Raw genomic sequence first — 20,906 nt, 5'->3', positions numbered from 1 at the left:
ATCATTCTGGGATGTACCATGACCCAAAATGCCACACTGCTGTCAGAATGCCATCTAGCGGTAGAAAAAGCAACATGCATAGACATGGAAAGATATTGGTTCACTTTAACTACAATACCACATAGTTACAATACCAATTATATTAGTCTAAAGTGTGTGTTCATAAACTGCATCACTCCTTTCAGAAAACAGAAACATTGGTTTTAATGCATATGTCCTGTAAGTGTTTTGAATTTCTCTTCTCTGTTGAAGGAACATTCTGCTTCAAAATGAAAACACTTAAGATGAAATCTTTAACAAAATAATTCTTTATTTTATTCTTAACTTTCATACATGTAACAGACTGCTTATATACAGTCATACCATCTTAAAAACAAGTGAAATGTTTATCAGGAAGCGTATGACAAAGCAAGTATAGCCTGTTACTAAACAATGATATATTCAGCCATTTTGTCTTAGTCTCGAGGCTGAAGTTTTTCCTGATCATGTTACGTTTCTGCTCAGGAAAAACTCCTGGCCCCCATCTTCATGATCAATACACAAGTGCTTCAGTTTGTGGTAAGGGATTTCCTCAGACTGTCCATGCTACCCAAGGCTCCCTTGGCACTGCTCTTCAGGAGGACACTGATCTCCTGTCGACAGAACGGGCACTGGAGTGCCACTGCGCAGAGGGCCTCCTCTAGTGCCCCCTGGGTGTGGGGGTCAGGCAGGGTGCTACAGGAGCCCAGCATGGCGAGAGTGTGGTTGAGCCAACCCTCCTCCCTGACCAGGGTGATGATCCAGGGCTGGGCCTTCACACAACCTCCCAGGGCCTGCAGACCCAGCCTCCACAGCTCCCCAGCCTCCTCCCACCACTCCTCCCAGGCAGGGCTCACCCTAACTGGGCCCGGGCCCGAGCTGGAGTCCAGGGCACCACGGAGGAACCGCAGGGCTGCAGAGAAGAACCGCCTCTGGCTTGCTTCAACCGGAGCTGGAACATGGTAGAACAAATACAAAGACAGGCTTCAATGAATTTAGAGGGAATGTATTAGGCATACATTCATACAATTGCAAAAATAAACAATTCTATTAAGACAGAAATTGGCCCGTTCACTCATCGAAAAACAAAGCCATGTTAACTCACCTTTAGGAGCTGGTTTAAGCCTGCCAATCATGAGCCCCAGAGTACAAAGATTGGCAGCCAGGACCAAGAGGCGGGGTTTGTGCAGGAGAACAGGAAGTGCTTCACTCAACAGTGACTCAAGGCATCTGAAACAAGGGTCCTTTCTGAGAGACAAGATTGTGCATAAATAACAGATTTTGTCACACAGGTTATATTGTAATGTTATGCATCCCCAATGTGAACTTGCAGTTAGTGAAATATTTACCGTTGAGGGGGAGATTCAATTTAATTTATAAATCAACAACACAAAACAACCCCATTTTGCTGTATAAAAATCCATCCCAACTAGTCACCAGTATCTGTAAATTAAACTATGCTATGTGTGTTTTATAGCGTACGTGTGTGCATTTCAGTCTCTACAAAACATTAGTTATACAACACATACATGTGTATTTGGGTCTCTGCAAGGGCAGCTGTGTGTAGTGTTTATTTTGTACCTGACTCGCTCCGGCTCCATGACAGTGAAGTTGAGCAGGGCCGAGCAGGCTGTCTCCATACTGGGGTCCCGGGCTAACGCTGCCCCTCCTTTCCCCCGCAGGTCACCCCATCCCTGGGTTAGGAAGGTCACCAGGAGACCTGGGGTGTCCAGGGTGAGCAACACCTTTCTTGGGGCGTCCTCTGCAGAGAGGTGGCACAGAGCTGGGAGGAGATACCTAGAGGGGGGGGCAGGAGAGGCTGTGGCTTAAGATCCTGTTTCTCAAATGCGGTCAACTCCTGATAAATGCACACAGCTTGGGACTGTCAGCACAACCTGCACTAAACCCAGTATGCAGTTACCAGGAGCAGTTTTTTAAAGAATTCAATTGGGACTGGAATCAGAGTCAACCTACCTTACAGCATCTTTGCCTGTCCAAGCCCCTCCCTGTGAGCAGTCGCCTACAGACATCTCCGACATCCAATTGGAAAGACCCTGGTCGTGACTCTCTCCCTGCAGATGGCTTCTGGCGTAGCCCATCAGAAAGGGCAAGAGGGCAGTCACTTCCTCCTTGAGACATGAAGTCTCTTCGGCGAGCCAGGCGCAGAGGGAACGGAACGTGGCGAAAATGAAGGGGTCGCCGTAACGACTCGGACCAACCTGGAGAAAAATACTTAAAAGTTAGTTTCAGAATCAGAGTTACATTACATTTAAGTCATTTAGCAGACGCTCTTATCCAGAGCGACTTACCTTCCCATACAGGAGTACTCTTTGAGCAAAGCTGAAAGTGTGATGCAAGTTAAACACTACCGTATTGGGTAAATCCATTTGAATTCAATCCCTTTTTGACAGCACCCCTTTTGATTTGAACGAAGCCTTCAATATATTTTCCCCATTGTAGGAAGGCTCAGAAAGTGACTTTTTGGACCTGAATGTAAACGTGTTCAAAGTGAACACATTTTGCACACCCCACCATACCATGAGACATCCATGTCTTCATCACTGGAAAATATAGCCCTTTGCACTTCTACCCGTAAACAGGTTGAAAGTCTTGAGACTGATAAGCACCCAAATTGGAACGTAGTGGCTGTACAGTTAAATGCTATACATGAGTATCAGAGCTCAGGGTCTCCGCTCCCCAGCTCTGTATGGGTTTTGACTGACAGTCGTTCTGAACTTGACCACCGCGTGCAACAAGAAGTTGGCCACATCCCTCCTAATTTGGCAACTTTTGCACATTTTTTGTTGTCCGAGTGAAGGAAATGCTGTCGATGTATTGTGAAAAGCGAGACGTTGAGGATTCAAACCAATATTTCTTTGATGTCATACACCAAGCCAAACCCCTGCGAGTCCAAATGTGCACTTCACATCTCCATCTCATAAAACTCATGTAATATACAGTGTCAATGCTTATGATCACTAAGTTTGATGTACAGTTACAAGATGACATGGGTTGTCCTGTACAGAATGAGCCTGTTTGTTGTATTGTGAAGACAATTTCCCGCAGACCACACATCTGAACACACTCACCAAAGCGAAAGCCTAATACTGTAAGATTATAAAATACAATTTAGCTAGTCATGTTGGAAATAGAACAAGCTTTCAAATTATGCCCACCTGACCCAGAATGAGATTTATTATGGACCGCTTTTTGGATTGCGCAAACAGTATTTGTGTAAAGGTGGGGGGATGCAATGCTGTGTTCAAAACAACTACAAGTGTACTTGCTCTAGTTCCTCAACGGCACGGCTAGGAGAGCTAAAAATAAACTTTATAGCTGAAGACTCTTCGAGTCATATAAACGCATTGAAATTACTTAGGAACTGTGCACACTTAGGTGTGTGGCCACTTGGAAACACCAGTTAGACCACTCACTCAAAACCTTTGTCATGTCTTAGGTTGCACCTATCCCAAATTTTCCAAGAATATTCTTATCATGTTACTGAATGTATTTCCAGATTTCGTTAAAGAAATTAGGTAAAGGACAGTAAAATGCACATAAAATCAACAGTGTAATGTTTGGATTCACTCGTGTCAGGTGAACTGTTGTGTCCTCACCTTTTATCTAATAATTTTCCCATAATCTCCAACATGTTTCCTTTTAATTGCTACCATGGGTATGAATATGCTTTCCATATTTCTTCTGTAAGAAACATTTCAATTTAGCCCTATCCATATAGTGGAAAAGGTTAAAAAAATTAAAATCAAATACATTTTTTTTTTTAAGTTACCTTAAAAACGTAAATGATCCCATAATATATATTCGCATAGACCCTATTTTACATTATCTGAGGTTCTTGTTTTGTGCCCGCCATCAGTTGAGGCACAAATCCTACAATTCTGTAAAGCAGGGTCTAAGCTACGTGAGTATTACATTTAAAAAAATAAAATAAATCAGAGTTCACCCATATTTTGATAATTAACATTAAAAAAAGGTTAACATTTATTTTATTTTAAATAAAAACATTAATTTAATTTTAAAAAAATTCAAGATATTTTAGAATAGTTTGACAACCCTTTTTGTGAGCTTTTAAATGATACCAAACTCAACCGTTTAGCTTTTCCAGTGATGAAGACGTGTAATGGTCGGGTGGGTATGCAAAATGGCTCAACTTCGAGCACCTCTATCTTCTGAAAGTTTCGGCATTCAGGTCCAAAAAAAGTCACTTCCTGACCACATGATTTGAATTTTACTCCACCTACACTTTCTTACAGACACTCTGGCTGATGTGAAAAATGAGTATGAATGCAAGCTTCTTTGCCTCGTTCTCTTACCTGCTGCAGGTGATAGATGACTGCCGAGAAGGCCTCCTCCAGAACCCGGAGAACCTGCCTGCTCTGCTGCAGACTGAGTCCAGTGATGGCAGTCTGTGGCTGGGCATCGCTCTGCTGGGCGACTCCCTGGCTGCTGCAGGCCTGCTCCATGGCCGCTTCCATGATGCGGTAGCAGGCGGTGAGTGTCTGTTGCAGCTGGGGACTCAGCTCTGTATCGGGGGGCTCCTCGAGGCCCATCCTCACCTCCACACAGGCCCGGTTCACCAGCAGGCAACAGAACTTAGGTGGCCCCACAGGCTCCCAGCCGCACAGGTCCAACAGGCAGGCAGAGAGGACTAACACAGGGCCTATTTGACCTGGGGTCAGCTTAGCCTGCAGCATGGGCCTCAGGGCCACCCACAGACTGACCATAGTTGGCGTTAGGTCAGTGTCCTTTGGTGTTCCACCTGGCGAGGGGAGGAACTGCGGCACCAGGGCACACATATCGAGCTGGGTGAGGCCAGTGGCTTGGCAGAAGTCTTGGGAGACTCTGGCCAGGAGAGAGAGGAGTTCGGCTGGGTGCTTACTCCAGGCTCTCTCTTTAGTTTTGCCTGAGAGCAGGGCACCAAGAAGGGGTAGTCCTTTTTCATGGCTCAGTGTCTGTTTCTGCCCCAAGGCCCGACAAAGAGCTGGGACGGCACTCCTGGCCAGGAGCTGATCTGGGCCCCGGGGTAAAGCACACACTGTATTCAAAACCTGGTAACAGTCTGTAGCCAAGGCCTCATCCAGTTTGACTGTTGAATGGGAAGTTGGAGCTCCATTTTCTGCAGTACCTTCCTCAGAGCCTGTAGGTCTCGTCGCATCTTGAGACGGTGCTTTGAATCCTGCAGTGTCCTGGACAGGCTCCTTGGTAGTGTTCGTGCTCTGTGATGACTGTTCACCTTCAGCCTGGCTTGGCTGGTCTGGTTCCATCCCTTGTCTAGCCTGGTGCTGGGCTTGTTTCTGCGGGCTCCATTTGGGCCCATCGGCCAGCAGCCCTAGCAGTAGAGGGATGGTGGTAAGGAGCTGTGGGTGGGCGGCCATGTCTGGGTCTGTGCTGAGGGCAGCCAGCAGAGCTGTGCCCAGAGACAGAAGCTCATCTGGGGGCAAGCCGGAGGCATCACTCCCCCGAACCGCAGTCACCAGCAGGCGAGCAGGAAGACTCAGCCCCACCGCCTCAAAGATGCGCCGCAGTGTCGCACTGTCAAGCTGGCCTGCTGGACACAATCGTGTAATCTACAAAACAGAAAGTGAGGGATGGAGAATATAAGGGTGAAATATGTTTTTGTTACCCACCATACCAGATTAAATAGAATTACGAAGGGTCAGAGATAAGGTAGACTGGTGACACTCTTACTAGGAGGAGTGCAGCGAGTGTGTGGCTGTCGTTTTTGGCGTGGGTGAGTGTGTGTAGACAGCGCTCCAGAACCTCGCGCTGGGCAGCAGACAAGCCATCTATCGCCAGTGGCGCTCCCTCTCCTTCCTCACTGCCTGTGTGTTCGCCACTGGAATCACTCTCAGAACTCACAATAAATGTACCCTCAGCCATTGCTAATGCCATCCTGTAAACACAATATACATATCAGTGGTGAAAATGAGTGAGACAGAGATCCAGACAATGCCCCATCTTCAAAATTGAGGTAGTAAGACAACCTCTACTGCATCCTGTACATTGGATTAGTGAGCAAAAATAAACCACTGCCCTTTTTTGTCAAGAGCTTACCTCAAATTAGCCCTTTTGGAAGTTTTTCTTGATAAGCTATTCTCATAATTTGTGTCATTGTTGTGGAGCACCACTCCGTCACTTTGTTTTCTGAAGTGCAAAGGCCCACCTGAACTCTTATATTATAAAATAAGTATTGTTGTGTATTGTATTATGTTCATGTTAGCTGTGTAGCTAGCTAGACTAACTATCCCAAGATGTACTCTTAATAGGTAGACCAAACCAGTTTTGGTGATTTCTGGTATTTCATCAAAATAAATCAATACATTTTTGGACTCATTCAAAAGTTTTTACCTGAATAAGTACAATACCAATGGAAAATCATGTTTAAAAAGTTCAATTTATATTCCTAAAACATAAGTTGAAAAGGATGCTGTCGCTGCTTCCTGTTGACAAGACATTTTGAGAAATAGCCCAGTGTCCAAATCAATAACCAACAGTTTGTGAAATATTGTAGACCTAAACATAAAAATGTACTATCTGCACATTCATGTGCAACAATAGTAATCATATTACTTTTAGTTTTTATAAACTGCACATGCACCAAAAAACACTGTGGCAATAAACCACTTATCGATTAGGGGGAAATCAGGTTGTACGCACTGATGAAACTAACACCTAAAAAACCTGCCACATTATTCTTTATTAGGATCCCCGTTAGCCTACAACTAGTCTTACACATGTAGTGTGTTTGCATTGATCAGCTACACATACATGTCAGTACATACACACAAATGGTAGCTCAAACGGAGGAGAGGTGTTGCTTTATTGGTTTATTTTTTTAATAAACCAGGCTTGCTGTTCACTTGCACTATATGAGATGGAAGAGAGTTCCATGCAATCATCTGTGCATTACCTTGAATTTGTTCTGTGACTGGGGACTGTGAAAAGACCCCTGGTGGCATGTCTGGTGGAGTAAGTATGTGTTAGTGTTGTGTGTAAGTTGACTATGCAAACAACTTGGAATTTCCAACATTATTTCTCTTATCAAACAAGAACCCAGTCAGTCTTTCCTCAACTCTTAGCCAAGAGAGACTGGCATGCACATGATTAATATTAATACTCTGATTACAGTGAAGAGCAAAACATGCTGCTCTGTTCTGGGACAGCTGCAGCTTAACTAGGTACTTCTTTGCAGCACTTGACCATGTGACTGGACAATAATCAAGACCAGATAAAACTAGAGGATACAGTACATTCTTTGTTGAGTCAAAAACCCATGGAAACTTGATGTTTTTTTTTACATTACTGGTTAGAGAACAACCTGCAGAAGACAGTCAGCAACATTTTGGAGTGATGAAATTAGATTTTTTAAGATGGGGGTAAAGTAATCCTTCTCACCCCCCTTAAAAGATTTAGATGCCAAAACAGAAACGCAACACTTTTTTTTGTCAAGTACTCATATCGATTTCACGTTGATATCGATTGCATGAGGGGGGAAACGAGGTTGCACGTCCTGATAAAACTAACAGTTCAAAACCCACAGAATCTGGGAATAATGTGTACATCTTTGGTTAGAGGACAGTTTGGAGAACACCGCCATTTTGAATCAAGTCGGTTGCCAACGCGGTAAGTATAATGCAACACTTTTTTTTGCGAATCACTTCGATATCACGCTGAAATCAATAGAACAGAGGGAAAACACTTCGGATGTAGCGCTGTTTACACTAACACTATTCAAAGGCCACACGGAAACTTGGAACAACCTATACACGGTTGGTTAGATGAGAACTTGATAAGAAGGCTTATCTATATTTTGGAATGTCGGATATTGATTTCGGGAGGCTGCCATCACAGAAAAGGAACAGACCACTTTTTCTGTTAGTTAAATTAAACAAATAACGACGCAGCATAGGATAGAAGTGACAACGGTTGACTGCTATTTAAGTGATAGCTTGACAGTCAAATTAATGTATTGGTGTGCGGCATGCGACTTTTATAGAAACCGCCCCAAATCGTCTGTGCCATTTCCTTAACTCTGTGTTCAAAGTCCTGCGCATCCCAGCGCGTGACAAAAATCAACAGTACAAAACCAAAGATATGTATCTGTTTTAAACAATCAATAATCTCATCCAGATGGCTATACACTTTTATACTAATATCACCAATCTGAGGTATAAAGGATGTGTGATTCCACTCAAATTTTACAGGGTGAAAAATGCAAGCTTGTGTAAAGTAGTAACACAGACTGTCCACATTAGGAAAATTAGCGCAATATAGAATATGGCAAAAATAATTCCACATGTCACTTTAAGGTGATAGTGTGTTGCCCAATCAAACTATTGCAACAATGACATTAAACTCAATTAACCAATTAAGATTTTTTTTAAGCTCTCAAACAATTTAGCTCGGCACTCTAGACCAGTGTTTCACAAACTTGATCGTGGAATCAGCTGTGTAGTGCTAGGGCAAAAAACAAAACGTGCACCCAGGGGGTGCCCCAGGACCGAGTTTGGGAAACACTGCTCTAGACTAAAGCCTCCACAGTGTCTGTGCAGCAGCCTGGAAGTTTGAGATCCCTACTCTTAAGGAGCCTTGTTATTTGCCGAGGTAAACTGTCTCTAACAGCCAAATACATGAATCGATTCTCAATTACGATACGTTTCCAAAAACAAAGCCCTTTTCATATCACACCAAAACAATTTCACAAAAGCAACATACACACTTTTCACCAGCTTTATCAGTTGCAGCTGACAGTATTTTTCAGTGACAACACGTTTCTGGCGACCTTCTACACAGGTGTTCGGTGCCGCTGTAACATAGAAATATGGCCATGTGGAAACACTAACCTGGCCTAACGCTATAAAAAAGGTGAGCGCCAATTTTAACGTTGTATTTTTAGGAAAATATGTATCGCTGCTATGAAAGATAAGGTCCTTATTACTTCCTAAACCGTACCGTATGCGATTAATGTTAATGTTCAGACCGAGCGTCGGGGCTCTTGTGGAACTGAGAGTCATGCTCAAGGGCTAGGCTAACTCAAATTAGTAAGCTTTCCAAAGTGTTGTGGCTAATGAACTCATATCGTTCACGTTCGCGTACATATATTTTAGCATTTTCTTTGGCATACATTGAAAACTACTGTGATAAAATAAATAGTGGAAGTAGCTACAAACATACTCACATTTAGGCTAGCTGCGTTCTTTATTTGTTCATTCAACTTTCAGCGCTGCACAAGAGAATGAGATCCACGAAAGCAAGCTGTCAAAACAAGAGATGGTTAGAACAACCAATCAACGTGATCAACAAATTATAATCGGCCAATCAGGAGGAGGTTCTTTGACATGTAAGGACGCCATTTTGGTTGGTGGCCCTTCTGGGAACGTTTATATTTTTGGTTGGCAAAGCAAAATATTGGCACATTATTTCAATGCCCTTTGATAATTTTGTGTTTAGTCCATAGCAATAAAAGTTACTCCAAAAGATTGCAATTACTTGGCTGCGTGAGACGGACGTGATTGGATTAATCGTGTTTTGGTTTATATTGTAGCTACCCGCACAGACAGCTGTGTGTTAGGCTAGTAGGTGGTTGTGTTGTACTTACCAGTACCCAGTGTTCGCGGGGTCCGACATGCCAATCAACCTGCTATCTGCCAATCACGGGAATGCCTGGAATGTTCTGATGCCGGACATTCTGGCGGAGGGGGGTTGGGCAGGGGGATGGAGCATTGGAAGTTAAGACCAGGTTTTGCCTTTGTTCTCTCTTACGTTTGGGCTTCACAAGAGGTCACGGTTCGCTTGTGGGGTATCTTTCTTTTATTTGGCGTGGGCTACGGCCAAACAGTAGCCTGTGTAAAGTTGGGTTAATAAACCGTCAATTCGTAAACTCAACCCTCTGTCTGGACAATTGTTCCTTTATGATCTAGTCAGGTCATTACAACATTAAGTCGCAAACTTAAGCAAGACCACTCAGAAGCCAGTTTTTGTGAACTATATTGAACAAAAATACAAACGCAACAATTTCAAATATTTTACATTGTTACAGTTCATATGAAAATCCGTCAATTGAAATAAATAAATTAGGCTCTTATCTATGGATTTCACATGACTGGGCAGGGGCGCAGCCATGAGTGTGGCTGGGAGGGCATAGGCCCACCCACTGGGGAGCCAGGCCCAGCCAATCAGAATTAGTTTTTCCCTAAAAAAGGGCTTTATTACAGACAAAATCCTCCTTAGAAGGTGAAAAAGCCAAATGTGGAGGTCCTGGGCTGCCATGGTTACAAGCAGTGTTTCCTCTAAGATGCAAGCCCAAGACTGCCACAGAGAGAAGCACGAGATTGAACTTCACTCAACTTTCTAGAGCAGTGGTCACCAACCGGTCGATCTCCAAGGCATTTCTGGTCAATCGCCAAACATTTCTGTAAAAACCTCAACGATAAATCCTAGTATTCCTTTTTTTTTTTTGTCACAGGCTGTTGGCGGTAGGTGCACCCAATTCAGCTGCCCTGTGCGCCTGGTAGGCGAACTGTTGCCATTTTGAACCATTTCATGTGTCTGAAGGTAAAAACTCTGCCTTCCCGGCTAGCCCAGAGAGCAAATCAAGTGCACTGTAGGCCTACCGCTGGCCAATCGTATGGCTCAGATGACCATGTCTGCAGTAAAGTAGCAGACTTAAAGAAAGCTACAGCAAAGTTGATACTGTGAGATTTCAAAACGTTTAAAACCATGACTAGAGAGAGACTGTCAATGAATACCGCAAAGATACGTTGTTTTTAAGTTCTTACTCAGCACTGTCAACACTTTGTATTCATCGCTTTTACAATCCATAAAACGCGCATTCTTCCTATTTATACAGCATTACAACAAGTATTGCAGTAGTATTGAATGAGTATTAAAGTGTATCTATAGGATTGCGTTATTATTAGTGGCGGGTTTTTATTTAATATCAAAGAATATTTCACTTTCGCTGTTCATAGGAGTAACAACATGAATTTGTGCATGAGGCAGAAATAATGCGGTGTGACTCGAGTTTTGCCAGTTGGAAGACTGTGTTCCATTTTGGTCAGTGTCAGTGGAGGGAAGGGAGAGCTGAGTGATGTTGAGAGGCAGATCCCCAGTCTGTTGGAAGACTGTGTCCCATTTTGGTCAGTGTCAGTGGAGGGAAGGGAGAGCTGAGTGATGTTGAGAGGCAGATCCCCAGTCTGTTGGAAGACTGTGTCCCATTTTGGTCAGTGTCAGTGGAGGGAAGGGAGAGCTGAGTGATGTTGAGAGGCAGATCCCCAGTCTGTTGGAAGACTATGTCCCATTTCAGTGGAGGGAAGGGAGAGCTGAGTGGTCAGATCCCCAGTCTGTTGTAAGACTGGAGGTCAGTGGAGGGAAGGGAGAGCTGAGTGATGTTGAGAGGCAGATCCCCAGTCTGTTGGAAGACTGTGTCCCATTTTGGTCAGTGTCAGTGGAGGGAAGGGAGAGCTGAGTGATGTTGAGAGGCAGATCCCCAGTCTGTTGGAAGACTGTGTCCCATTTTGGTCAGTGTCAGTGGAGGGAAGGGAGAGCTGAGTGATGTTGAGAGGCGGATCCCCAGTCTGCTGCTCTCTCCCTTGCTGAGACTGACCATCAGCATATCGGAGCAAAGAGCATATCGCAACCCAGAGCAACTTTCTGTCTGGATCATTACACCGGATCAGTAATCCGTCATAGCTAGCTAACTGCAAACTGTGGCTACTGTTAGCTAACGCCTCTGTCCCGAAGCTAGCTCCAGCTAGCCTCGAGCTAGGCCAATGCTAATTCTAGGGCTACAATACCTCCTTTGCCAATTGGCCTGGATCCTTTATTGTCGACACAGAGCCCCGCGATCTATCGCGAATGGACTGCCGACGTGATCGCCCGATGTGGTCTCAACAGGCTATTCTATTACAATATCGCCGCAGAACCATCTACTAGCCCCGGCCCGCTAGCTTTTCTGAACGCTGTGTCCCCTGATCACCCAGTGTAGTAGTGACTACCGAACAGCACCCTGACTCACCTATTGCTGCTCTTTTGACCCTATGATCACTCGGCTACACAGATGATGCCCCCTGGACTGTTTCAATAACACGGTACCTCATTTTGTTTACCTGTCGGCCCCAGCCTCGAACTCAGGTCCTGTATGTACCTAATTGACCAACTCTGCCCATTCATCGCCATTTACCCGTTAGCTCTCCTGATCAACACCTGTGATTGCTTTAAGCCTCTCTCTAATGTCAATATGCCTTGTCTATTGCTGTCTTGGCTATTTTTTATTGTTTTATTTCACTGTAGAGCCCTCAGTCCCGCTCAAAATGCCTTACATAGCTCTTTCGTCACCACCCCACACACATGCAAAAATCTCACCTATGTTAATTGATGCCTCCAGAGACAAAACCTCTCTCATCGTCACGCAACGCATAGGTTTACCTCCACTGTACTCCCATCCTACCATACCCTTGTCTGTACATTATGCCTTGAATATATTCTACCACGTGCAGAAATCTGTTCCTTTAATCTCTGTCCCAATGCACTAGATGACCAGTTCTTATAGCCTTTAGCCACCAAAAATTCTGAAATTTCCATCCCCAATGACAACATTTTCCGCCAAGATAGAACTGCCCAAGGGGGTGGAGTTGCAATCTACTGCAGAGACAGCCTGCAGAGTTTTGTCATGCTATCCAGGTCTGTGCCCAAACAGTTTGAGCTTTTACTTTTAAAAATCCATCATTTCCAGAAATAAGTTTCTCATTGTTGCCACTTGCTACAGACCCCCGTCAGCCCCCAGCTGTGCCCTGGACACCATATGTTAATTAATTGCCCCCCATTTATCTTCAGAGTTTGTACTGTTAGGTGACCTAAACTGGAATATGCTTAACACCCCAGCCGTCCTACAATCTAAACTAGATGCCCTCAATCTCACCCAAATTATCATGGAACCTACCAGGTACAACGCCAAATCCGTAAACACGGGGGTACCCTCATAGATATCATCCTGACCAACCTGCCCTCTAAATACACCTCTGCCCTCTTCAACCAGGATCTCAGTGATTACTGCCTCATTATCTGCGTCCGTAATGGGTCCACGGTTAAACGACCACCCCTCATCGCTGTCAAACGCTCCCTTTAAAACACTTCAGTGAGCAGGCCTTTCTAATCGACCTGTCCGGGTATCCTGGAAGGATATTGACCTCATTCAGTCAGTAGAGGATGCCTGGTTATTCTTTGAAAGGGCTTTCCTCACAATCTTAAATAAGCATGCCCCATCAAAAAATGTAGAACCAGGAACAGATATAGCCCTTGGTTCACTCCAGACCTGACTGCCCTTGACCAGCACAAAAACATCCTGTGGCGTTCTGCATTAGCATCGAATAGCCCCCGCGATATGCAATTTTTCAGGGAAGTTAGGAGCCAATATACACAGGCAGTTAGGAAAGTAAAGGCTAGCTTTTTGAAGCAGAAAAGTGCATCCTGTAGCACAAACTCCAAAAGTTATGGGACACTGTAAACTCCATGGAGAATAAGAGCACCTCCTCCCAGCTGCACACTGCGCTGAGGCTAGGAAACACTGTCACCACCTAAATCCTGTCAGGTGGATGGATTATCTGGGCAAAGAAGAAATGCCCATTAACAGGGATGTAAACAAATGTGTGCACAAAATTTGAGAGAAATAATCTTTTTGTGTGTATGGAACATTTCTGGGATGTTTTATTTCAGCTCATGAAACAGGGGACCAACACTTTACATGTTGCGTTTATATTTTAGTATCAAAACTATCTATTGAACACTTATTCTGTAATTGTTTGCATAGTGAGGTGTTCTGGACTGATGTGAAGTTATAAATTGGCAAGAAAATTCATACAACCATAGAAATAGAAAGTTTGACATTATTTTACTACACTGATTCTACAACTGAATGTCAGTATTGTCATTAATCTCTTTATTTTATTTTGAACATTTTTCATACACAAATCAACATTTATGAAGAAAAAGCACCATTTAATATCTTCAACTGATTTGGAAAATTATTTAGAATCATTAAAACGACTGCAAAACAAAATGTCTGAAATGTATTCGCAACATGTCTGTATTGGATTTAATATGTTTGGTTTTTATTTATTTGTATATATTTTATATATTTGTTTTGATTTATTTTTCCTCTGTAATTTCTTTTTTATGTAATCCCTCTGGCTGTTCTGTCTTTTGTGTTTTGTATGTTACTATTTTTGAATAAATAAACAATAAACATTTATAAATAAATTACCCCTGAGAAGCCAGCAAGAATAAGCAAGACCAAGCAGCAAAAATTAGGATGTGACCTCGGCGATTACCCTTCACAATAAAACTCCCGCAATGAAGACGTTACAAATTTACAGAAATTGTCGAAATTCCTAAAATTGGCAAATGTTAGCAGAGTTAGATTTGAACCAATATCAAAAAGGAACAAATTATATTATAGCATTGACAATATTGTAACTAGCATTAAAAGTAATGATTAAGGTTCCTACGGTAACAAAAGTAATACAAATAAAACATTATTTATAATGCTACTGTTAATAATAATATAGTAGGCTTAAGGTCATTAAAATCATTTTAATGTAAAAACAATGTTAATAATAATATTATCATAATACTACACTTCATAATACTACACTTCAGTAAACACGTCTCTTATGACCGAAAATAGCTTCTGAACATCAGAAGAGCGATTACTCAACTTGAATTGGACAAATCATTTTTCTTTAATGAGTCGGAGGAGAGGAATTTACTCCAGACACCTGAACAGTCCCTCATCCCCATCATTCGCAGGAGAAAGAGACAGAGATTTTGCAGAAGGAGATCGGGGTGCCTTGTGAGGATCAGGCGACGAGTGGCTAATCTGTCTTTGCCATCCGTACTCTTAGCCAACGTACAATTGCAGGAAAATAAATGGGACGAACTAAAAGCATGTACATCCTACCAATGGGACATTAAAAACTGAAATCTCTTATGTTTCACCGAATCGTGGCTGAACGATGACATTAATAACATACAGCTGGCGGGTTATACACTCTTTAGGCAGGATAGAACAGCAGCCTCTGGTAAGACAAGGGGTGGCGGTCTATGTAGATTTGTAAAAAAAACAGCTGGTGCATGATATCTAAGGAAGTCTCGAGGTTTTGCTCTCCTGAGGTAGAGTATCTCCTGATAAGCTGTAGACCACACTATCTACCTAGAGAGTTTTCATCTGTATTTTTCGTAGCTGTCTACATACCAACACAGACCGATGCTGACATTAAGACCGCACTCAATGAGCTGTATACGGCCATAAATAAACATACGGCCATAAAATCAGTTTTACCTCATTTCTACCAGCATATTTAATGCGCAACCAGAGGAAAGAAAACTCTAGACCACCTTTACTCCACACACAGAGACACGTACAAAGGTCTCCTTCGCCCTCCATTTGGCAAATCTGTCCATTATTCTATCCTCCTGATTCCTATTTACAAGCAAAAAATGTAAGCAGGAAGCAACAATGAGTCGGTCAATAAAAAGTGGTCAGATGAAGCAGATGCTAATCTACAGGACTGTTTTGCTAACACAGACTGAAATACCTTCCAGGATTCTTCCGATGGCATTGAGGAGTACACCACAGTCCCTCATCAAGTCCCTCCCTCACTAGCTTTAAGCACCAGCAGTCAGAGCAGTTCACAGATTACTGCACACGGCCCATCTATAATTTAGCCCAAAAAACTACCTCTTTCCCTACTGTATTTATTTTATTTATTTATTTTGCTCCTTTGCACCCCATTATTTTTTTATTTTTCTACTTTGCACATTCTTCCACTGCAAATCTACCATTCCAGTGTTTTACTTGCTATATTGTATTTACTTTGCCACCATGGCCTTTTTTTTGCCTTTACCTCCCTTATCTCCCCTCATTTGCTCACTTCGTATACAGACTTGTTTCGACTGTATTATTGACTGTACGTTTGTTTTACTCCATGTGTAACTCTGTGTTGTTGTATGTGTCGAACTGCTTTGCTTTATCTTGGCCAGGTCGCAATTGTAAATGAGAACTTGTTCTCAACTTGCCTAACTGGTTAAATAAAGGTGAAAAAAAAATAAGATAAAAAGTCACTGGCTTCATCAATAAGTGCATCGATGACGTCGGCCCAACAGTGACTGTACGTACATACCCCAACCAGAAGTCATGGATTACTGGCAACATCTGCCCTGAGCTAAAGGGTAGAGGTGCCAATTTCAAGGAGCGGGACTCTAACCTGGAAGCTTATAAGAAATCCCTCTTTGCCCTCTGATGAAGAATCAAACAGGCAAAGCATCAATACAGGACTAAGATCAAATCGTACTCTACTGGCTCTGACATTTGTCGGATGTGGCAGGGCTTGCAAACTATTACCGACTACAAAGGGAAGCACAGTCGAGAGCTGCCCAGTGACTCGAGCCTACCAGACGAGCATTAGCTGTTCCGGACGACTGTGTTATCACGTTCTCCCCAGCCGATGTGAGTAAGACCTTTAAACAGGTCAATATTCACAAGGCCGAAGGGCCAGATGGATTACCAAGACGTGTACTCCAAGCATGTGTTGACCAACTGGCAAGTGTCTTCACTGATATTTTCAACCTCTCCCTGTCTGAGTCTGTAATACCAACATGTTTCAAGCAGACCACCATAGTCCCTGTGCCCAAGAACACTAAGGTAACCTGCCTAAATGACTACCGACACGTAGTACCCACGTCTGTAACCATGAAGTGCTTTGAAAGGCTGGTCATGGCTCACATCAACACCATTATCCCAGAAACCCTAGACCCACTCCAATTTGCATACCGCCTCAACAGATCCACAGATGATGCTATCTCTATTGCACTCTACACTGCCCTTTCACACCTGGATTAAAGGAACACCTATGTGAGAACGCTATTCATTGACTACAGCTCAGCGGTCAACACCATAGTGCCTTCAAAGCTCATCTCTAAGCTAAGGACTAAATAACTCCCTCTGCAACTGGATCCTGGACCTCCCCCAGGTGGTGAGGGTAGGTAACAACACATACGTCACACTGATCCTCAACTCGGGGGCCCCTCAGGGGTGCGTGCTCAGTCCCGTCCTGTTCTCCCTGTTCACTCAAGACTGCACGGCCAGGCACGACTCCAACACCATCATTACGTGTGCCGATGACACGACAGTGGTAGGCCTGATCACCGACAACAACGAGACAGCCTATAGGGAGGAGGTCAGAGACCTAACCGTGTGGTGCAAGGACAACAACCTCTCCCTCAACGTGATCAAGACAAAGGAGATGATTGTGGACTACAGGAAAAGGATGACCCTGCACGCCTCCATTCTCATCGACGGGGGTGTAGTGGAGCAGGTTGAGAGCTTCAAGTTCCTTGGCGTCCACATCACCAACACACGAACATGGTCTAAGCACACCAAGACAGCCGAGAAGAGGGCACAACAAAACCTGTTCCCCCTCAGGAGACTGAAAAGATTTGGCATGGGTCCTCAGATCCTCAAAAGGTTCTACAGCTGCACCATCAAGAACATCCTGACAGGATGCATCACTGCCTGGTATGGCAACTGCTCGGCCTACGACCGCAAGGCACTACAGAGGGTTGTGCGTTCGGCCCAGTACATCACCAGGGCCAAGCTTCCTGCCATCCAGGAATTCTACCCAGACTATTTTCATTGCCCCCCCCTTCCATGCTGCTACTCTCTGTTATTATCAATGCATAGTGACTTTAGTAACTCTACCTACATGTACATATTACCTCCATTACCTCAACTAAGCGGTACCCCTGTATATAGCCTCGCTATTGTTATTTTACTGCTGCTCTTTAATTATTTGTTACTTGTATTTGTTACGATGCTATTTAACCCATTCAATTGGACGATGGTTCAGTATGTTTTTTCATATTGGACATGCATATTGCACCTTACATAATTGCCTGTACATTGTGTTGCAGTGAGCAGCACTTATAGTTTTCATATTGGACATAGGTCTACATATTTGACACGAAGGTGGCTCGCCGGTGTTGCCTCGGCACTGCCGGCCTACTAGCCATCACCGATCCATGTTTCCTTTTTCCGTTTGTTTTGTCTTTGGTTCTGTCACACCTGGTTTTCATTTGCTTTGATTTCTGTGTGTATATTTACCCTGTTTCCCCACTTAGGTTTGTGCAGGATAATCTTTTCTTGTTGCTTGTGGAGCCTCAGTGTATTTTCGCGTGTAGTGATTTTAGTAAGGTGCGTTGTTGTTCTACGCCTTACGGGTGAACTGTTTGTTCCCGTTGTGTTTTGGGCATTTGTACTGGACTGTGCTTGTTTTGGACTTGCCCTGATGAAAAGTTACACGCTACACTGACATTTCTGCTCTCCTGCGTGTGACTCCTCACTTACCTTCAGTACGCACGCAACAATATTGCACCATACACAATTATCTGTACAAAACAGATGACTTTAAACAAAAAGCTAGGTAATAGGAAGTGTTGCTGGACCTGTAGGGCTCTATTCAATCTGTATCGCTGAAGCGTTATTACATTTCAATCATGCTGTAACACTGAACTTCCGCGTCACTGATTGAATAGAGCCCTTACTGTGTTCAAACAGGTTCAATTTGGGTGCCTGGACACTATATGGTACAAAATATACAGCACCCGGTGCCACAGGAAGGCCAAGGAGATCAACAAGTACCTCAGCTACCTGAGATATGGCCTGCTCACCCCGCTACCATCTAGAAGGCAGAGACAATACAGGAGCATTAAAGCTGGGACCGAGAGACTGATAAACAGCTCCTATCTCCCAGCCATTAGACTGTTAAATAGTCACCACTAGCCTGCCTCCGCCCAGTACCCTGCCCTGACATTTACTACCCGGCTACCACCAAGTACTCAACCCTGCACCTTAGAGACCAACCTGGTCTCAGAGCATTATGTTACGTTTCGTATGGTATGTATTCATTTGTGATTGTCCATCACCCATTTCATAATTTTATATTTTATTTTTTTACCTTTATTTAACTTATTCAATGACGGCCTAGGAACAGTGAGTTAACTGCCTGTTCAGGGGCAGAACGACAGATTTGTACCTTGTCAGCTTTGTACCTTGTCAGCTTGTCAACTAGTTCAATGCTCTAACCACTAGGCTACCCTGCCGCCCCAATGATATGTTGCGAATTACAATTCTTCTTACAAATGAAATTTGCATAATGTACTATATGTTACGAATTTGCGAAACGTATGAAATGTTATGAGTTCTAGCTAGGTGGTTAGCGTTAGCGAGCTGGCTAACGTTAGCTAGGTGTTAGTGTTAGGTGTTAGGGTTAAGTTTAGGGGTTAACTAAAAGGGTTAAGGTTAGGGAAGGGTTAGCTAATATGCTAAGTAGTAGCAAAGTAGTAAGTAGTTGAAAAGTTCCTAATTAGCTAAAATTGTCTGTGATTAGATTCGAACTCGCAAGCTTTGAGTTGCTAGACGTTGTTGTTATACGCCCACTCATCCAATGCGACCAATCACCCTACTTCAATTTTTGCCTCGAGTAGCCATCTTTCTTATGTAACCATACCAAACGTAACATATCATACTCATTTCAGTGTCCCAGATTTACGTTTACTATGTTACTTACAGTGGGGCAAAAAAGTATTTAGTCAGCCACCAATTGTGCAAGTTCTCCCACGTTTGGCACGTTTGGCACTGCAGGATTTGAGTCCCTGGCGGCGTAGTGTGTTATTGATGGTAGGTTTTGTTACTTTGGTCCCAGCTCTCTGCAGGTCATTCACTAGGTCCCACCGTGTGGTTCTGGGATTTTTGCTCACCGTTCTTGTGATCATTTTGACCCCACGGGGTGAGATCTTGCGTGGACCCCAGATCGAGGGAGATTATCAGTGGTCTTGTATGTCTTCCATTTCCTAATAATTGCTCCCACAGTTGATTTCTTCAAACCAAGCTGCTTCAGCTGCAGATTCAGCCTTCCCAGCATGGTGCAGATCTACAATTTTGTTTCTGGTGTCCTTTGACAGCTCTTTGGTCTTGGCCATAGTGGAGTTTCGAGTGTAACTGTTTGAGGTTGTGGACAGGTGTCTTTTATACTGATAACAAGTTCAAACAGGTGCCATTAATACAGGTAACGAGTTTAGGACAGAGGAGCCTCTTAAAGAAGAAGTTACAGGTCTGTGAGAGCCAGAAATACCAAATACTTATTTTCCACCATAATTTGCAAATAAATTCATAAAAAATCCTACAATATGATTTTCTGGAATTTTTTTCTTCTCATTTTGTCTGTCATAGTTGAAGTGTACCTATGATGAAAAGTACAGGCCTCTCTCATCTTTTTAAGTGGGAGAACTTGCACAGTTGGTGGCTGACTAAATACTTTTTTGCCCCTCTGTATGTTGATGGGTGAGGAACAAAATCCATTTAATCCATTTTGAAATCAGGCTGTAACACAACAAAATGTGAATACTTTCTGAATGCACTGTATAATTATATTTCACACTCTGACATTGCTCGTTCTAATTGTATATTTCTTCATTCTTGTCTTTTAGGTACTATTACTGTGACTGTAAGTCGCTTTGGATAAAAGCGTCTGCTAAATGGCATATATTATTATTATTACTATTATAGCTAGGAACATAAACATTTCTCTACACCCGCGATAACATCTGCAAAATGAGTATGCTTGTCACACCCTGATCATTTTCACCTGTCCTCGTTATTGTCTCCACCCCCCAGGTGTCGCTTGTTTTCCCCAGTGTATTTATCGCTGTGTTTCCTGTCTCTCTGTGCCAGTTCGTCTTGGATGTTTCCAAGTCAACCAGGGTTTTACACGTTCTCCTGCTTTTTGCATTCTCCTTTTTCTAGTCCTCCCAGT

At 43.4% G+C, this 20,906-nt stretch overlaps 1 protein-coding gene across 2 annotated transcripts; it reads right to left on the bottom strand.

The window, feature by feature from the left end:
* Window positions 1-290: 290 nt before the first annotated feature.
* ncdn (neurochondrin) lies at window positions 291-9,885 on the bottom strand. Of its 2 annotated transcripts, none has more exons than XM_035793430.2 (8): window positions 9,638-9,885; window positions 9,218-9,294; window positions 5,728-5,932; window positions 4,353-5,606; window positions 1,993-2,237; window positions 1,600-1,815; window positions 1,124-1,266; window positions 291-970 (listed from the first exon to the last, which is right to left on the bottom strand). In XM_035793430.2, coding segments are annotated over exons 2-8 (2,487 nt in total). In that variant the 5' UTR covers window positions 9,220-9,294; window positions 9,638-9,885; the 3' UTR covers window positions 291-548. The 2 variants fall into 2 exon arrangements, with proteins under 2 accessions (XP_035649323.1, XP_035649324.1); XM_035793431.2 differs by lacking the exon at window positions 9,638-9,885 and adding an exon at window positions 9,529-9,606.
* Window positions 9,886-20,906: the final 11,021 nt, after the last annotated feature.

This window comes from Oncorhynchus keta, chromosome 19, assembly GCF_023373465.1.
Source record: "Oncorhynchus keta strain PuntledgeMale-10-30-2019 chromosome 19, Oket_V2, whole genome shotgun sequence".
NCBI lineage: Eukaryota > Metazoa > Chordata > Actinopteri > Salmoniformes > Salmonidae > Oncorhynchus > Oncorhynchus keta.
The sequence above is the reverse complement of the archived record's forward strand: the minus strand, read 5'-3'. Positions and strand labels throughout refer to the sequence as shown.

What these genes read in the sequence shown, in the direction of transcription:
- ncdn (XM_035793430.2), bottom strand. An exon ending in CACTCGCTGCACTCCTCCTA is followed by an intron (nt 5,607 to 5,727) that starts GTAAGAGTGTCA and finishes TCTGTTTTGTAG; the next exon opens with ATTACACGATTGTGTCCAGC. An exon ending in TCATCTATCACCTGCAGCAG is followed by an intron (nt 2,238 to 4,352) that starts GTAAGAGAACGA and finishes ATTTTTCTCCAG; the next exon opens with GTTGGTCCGAGTCGTTACGG.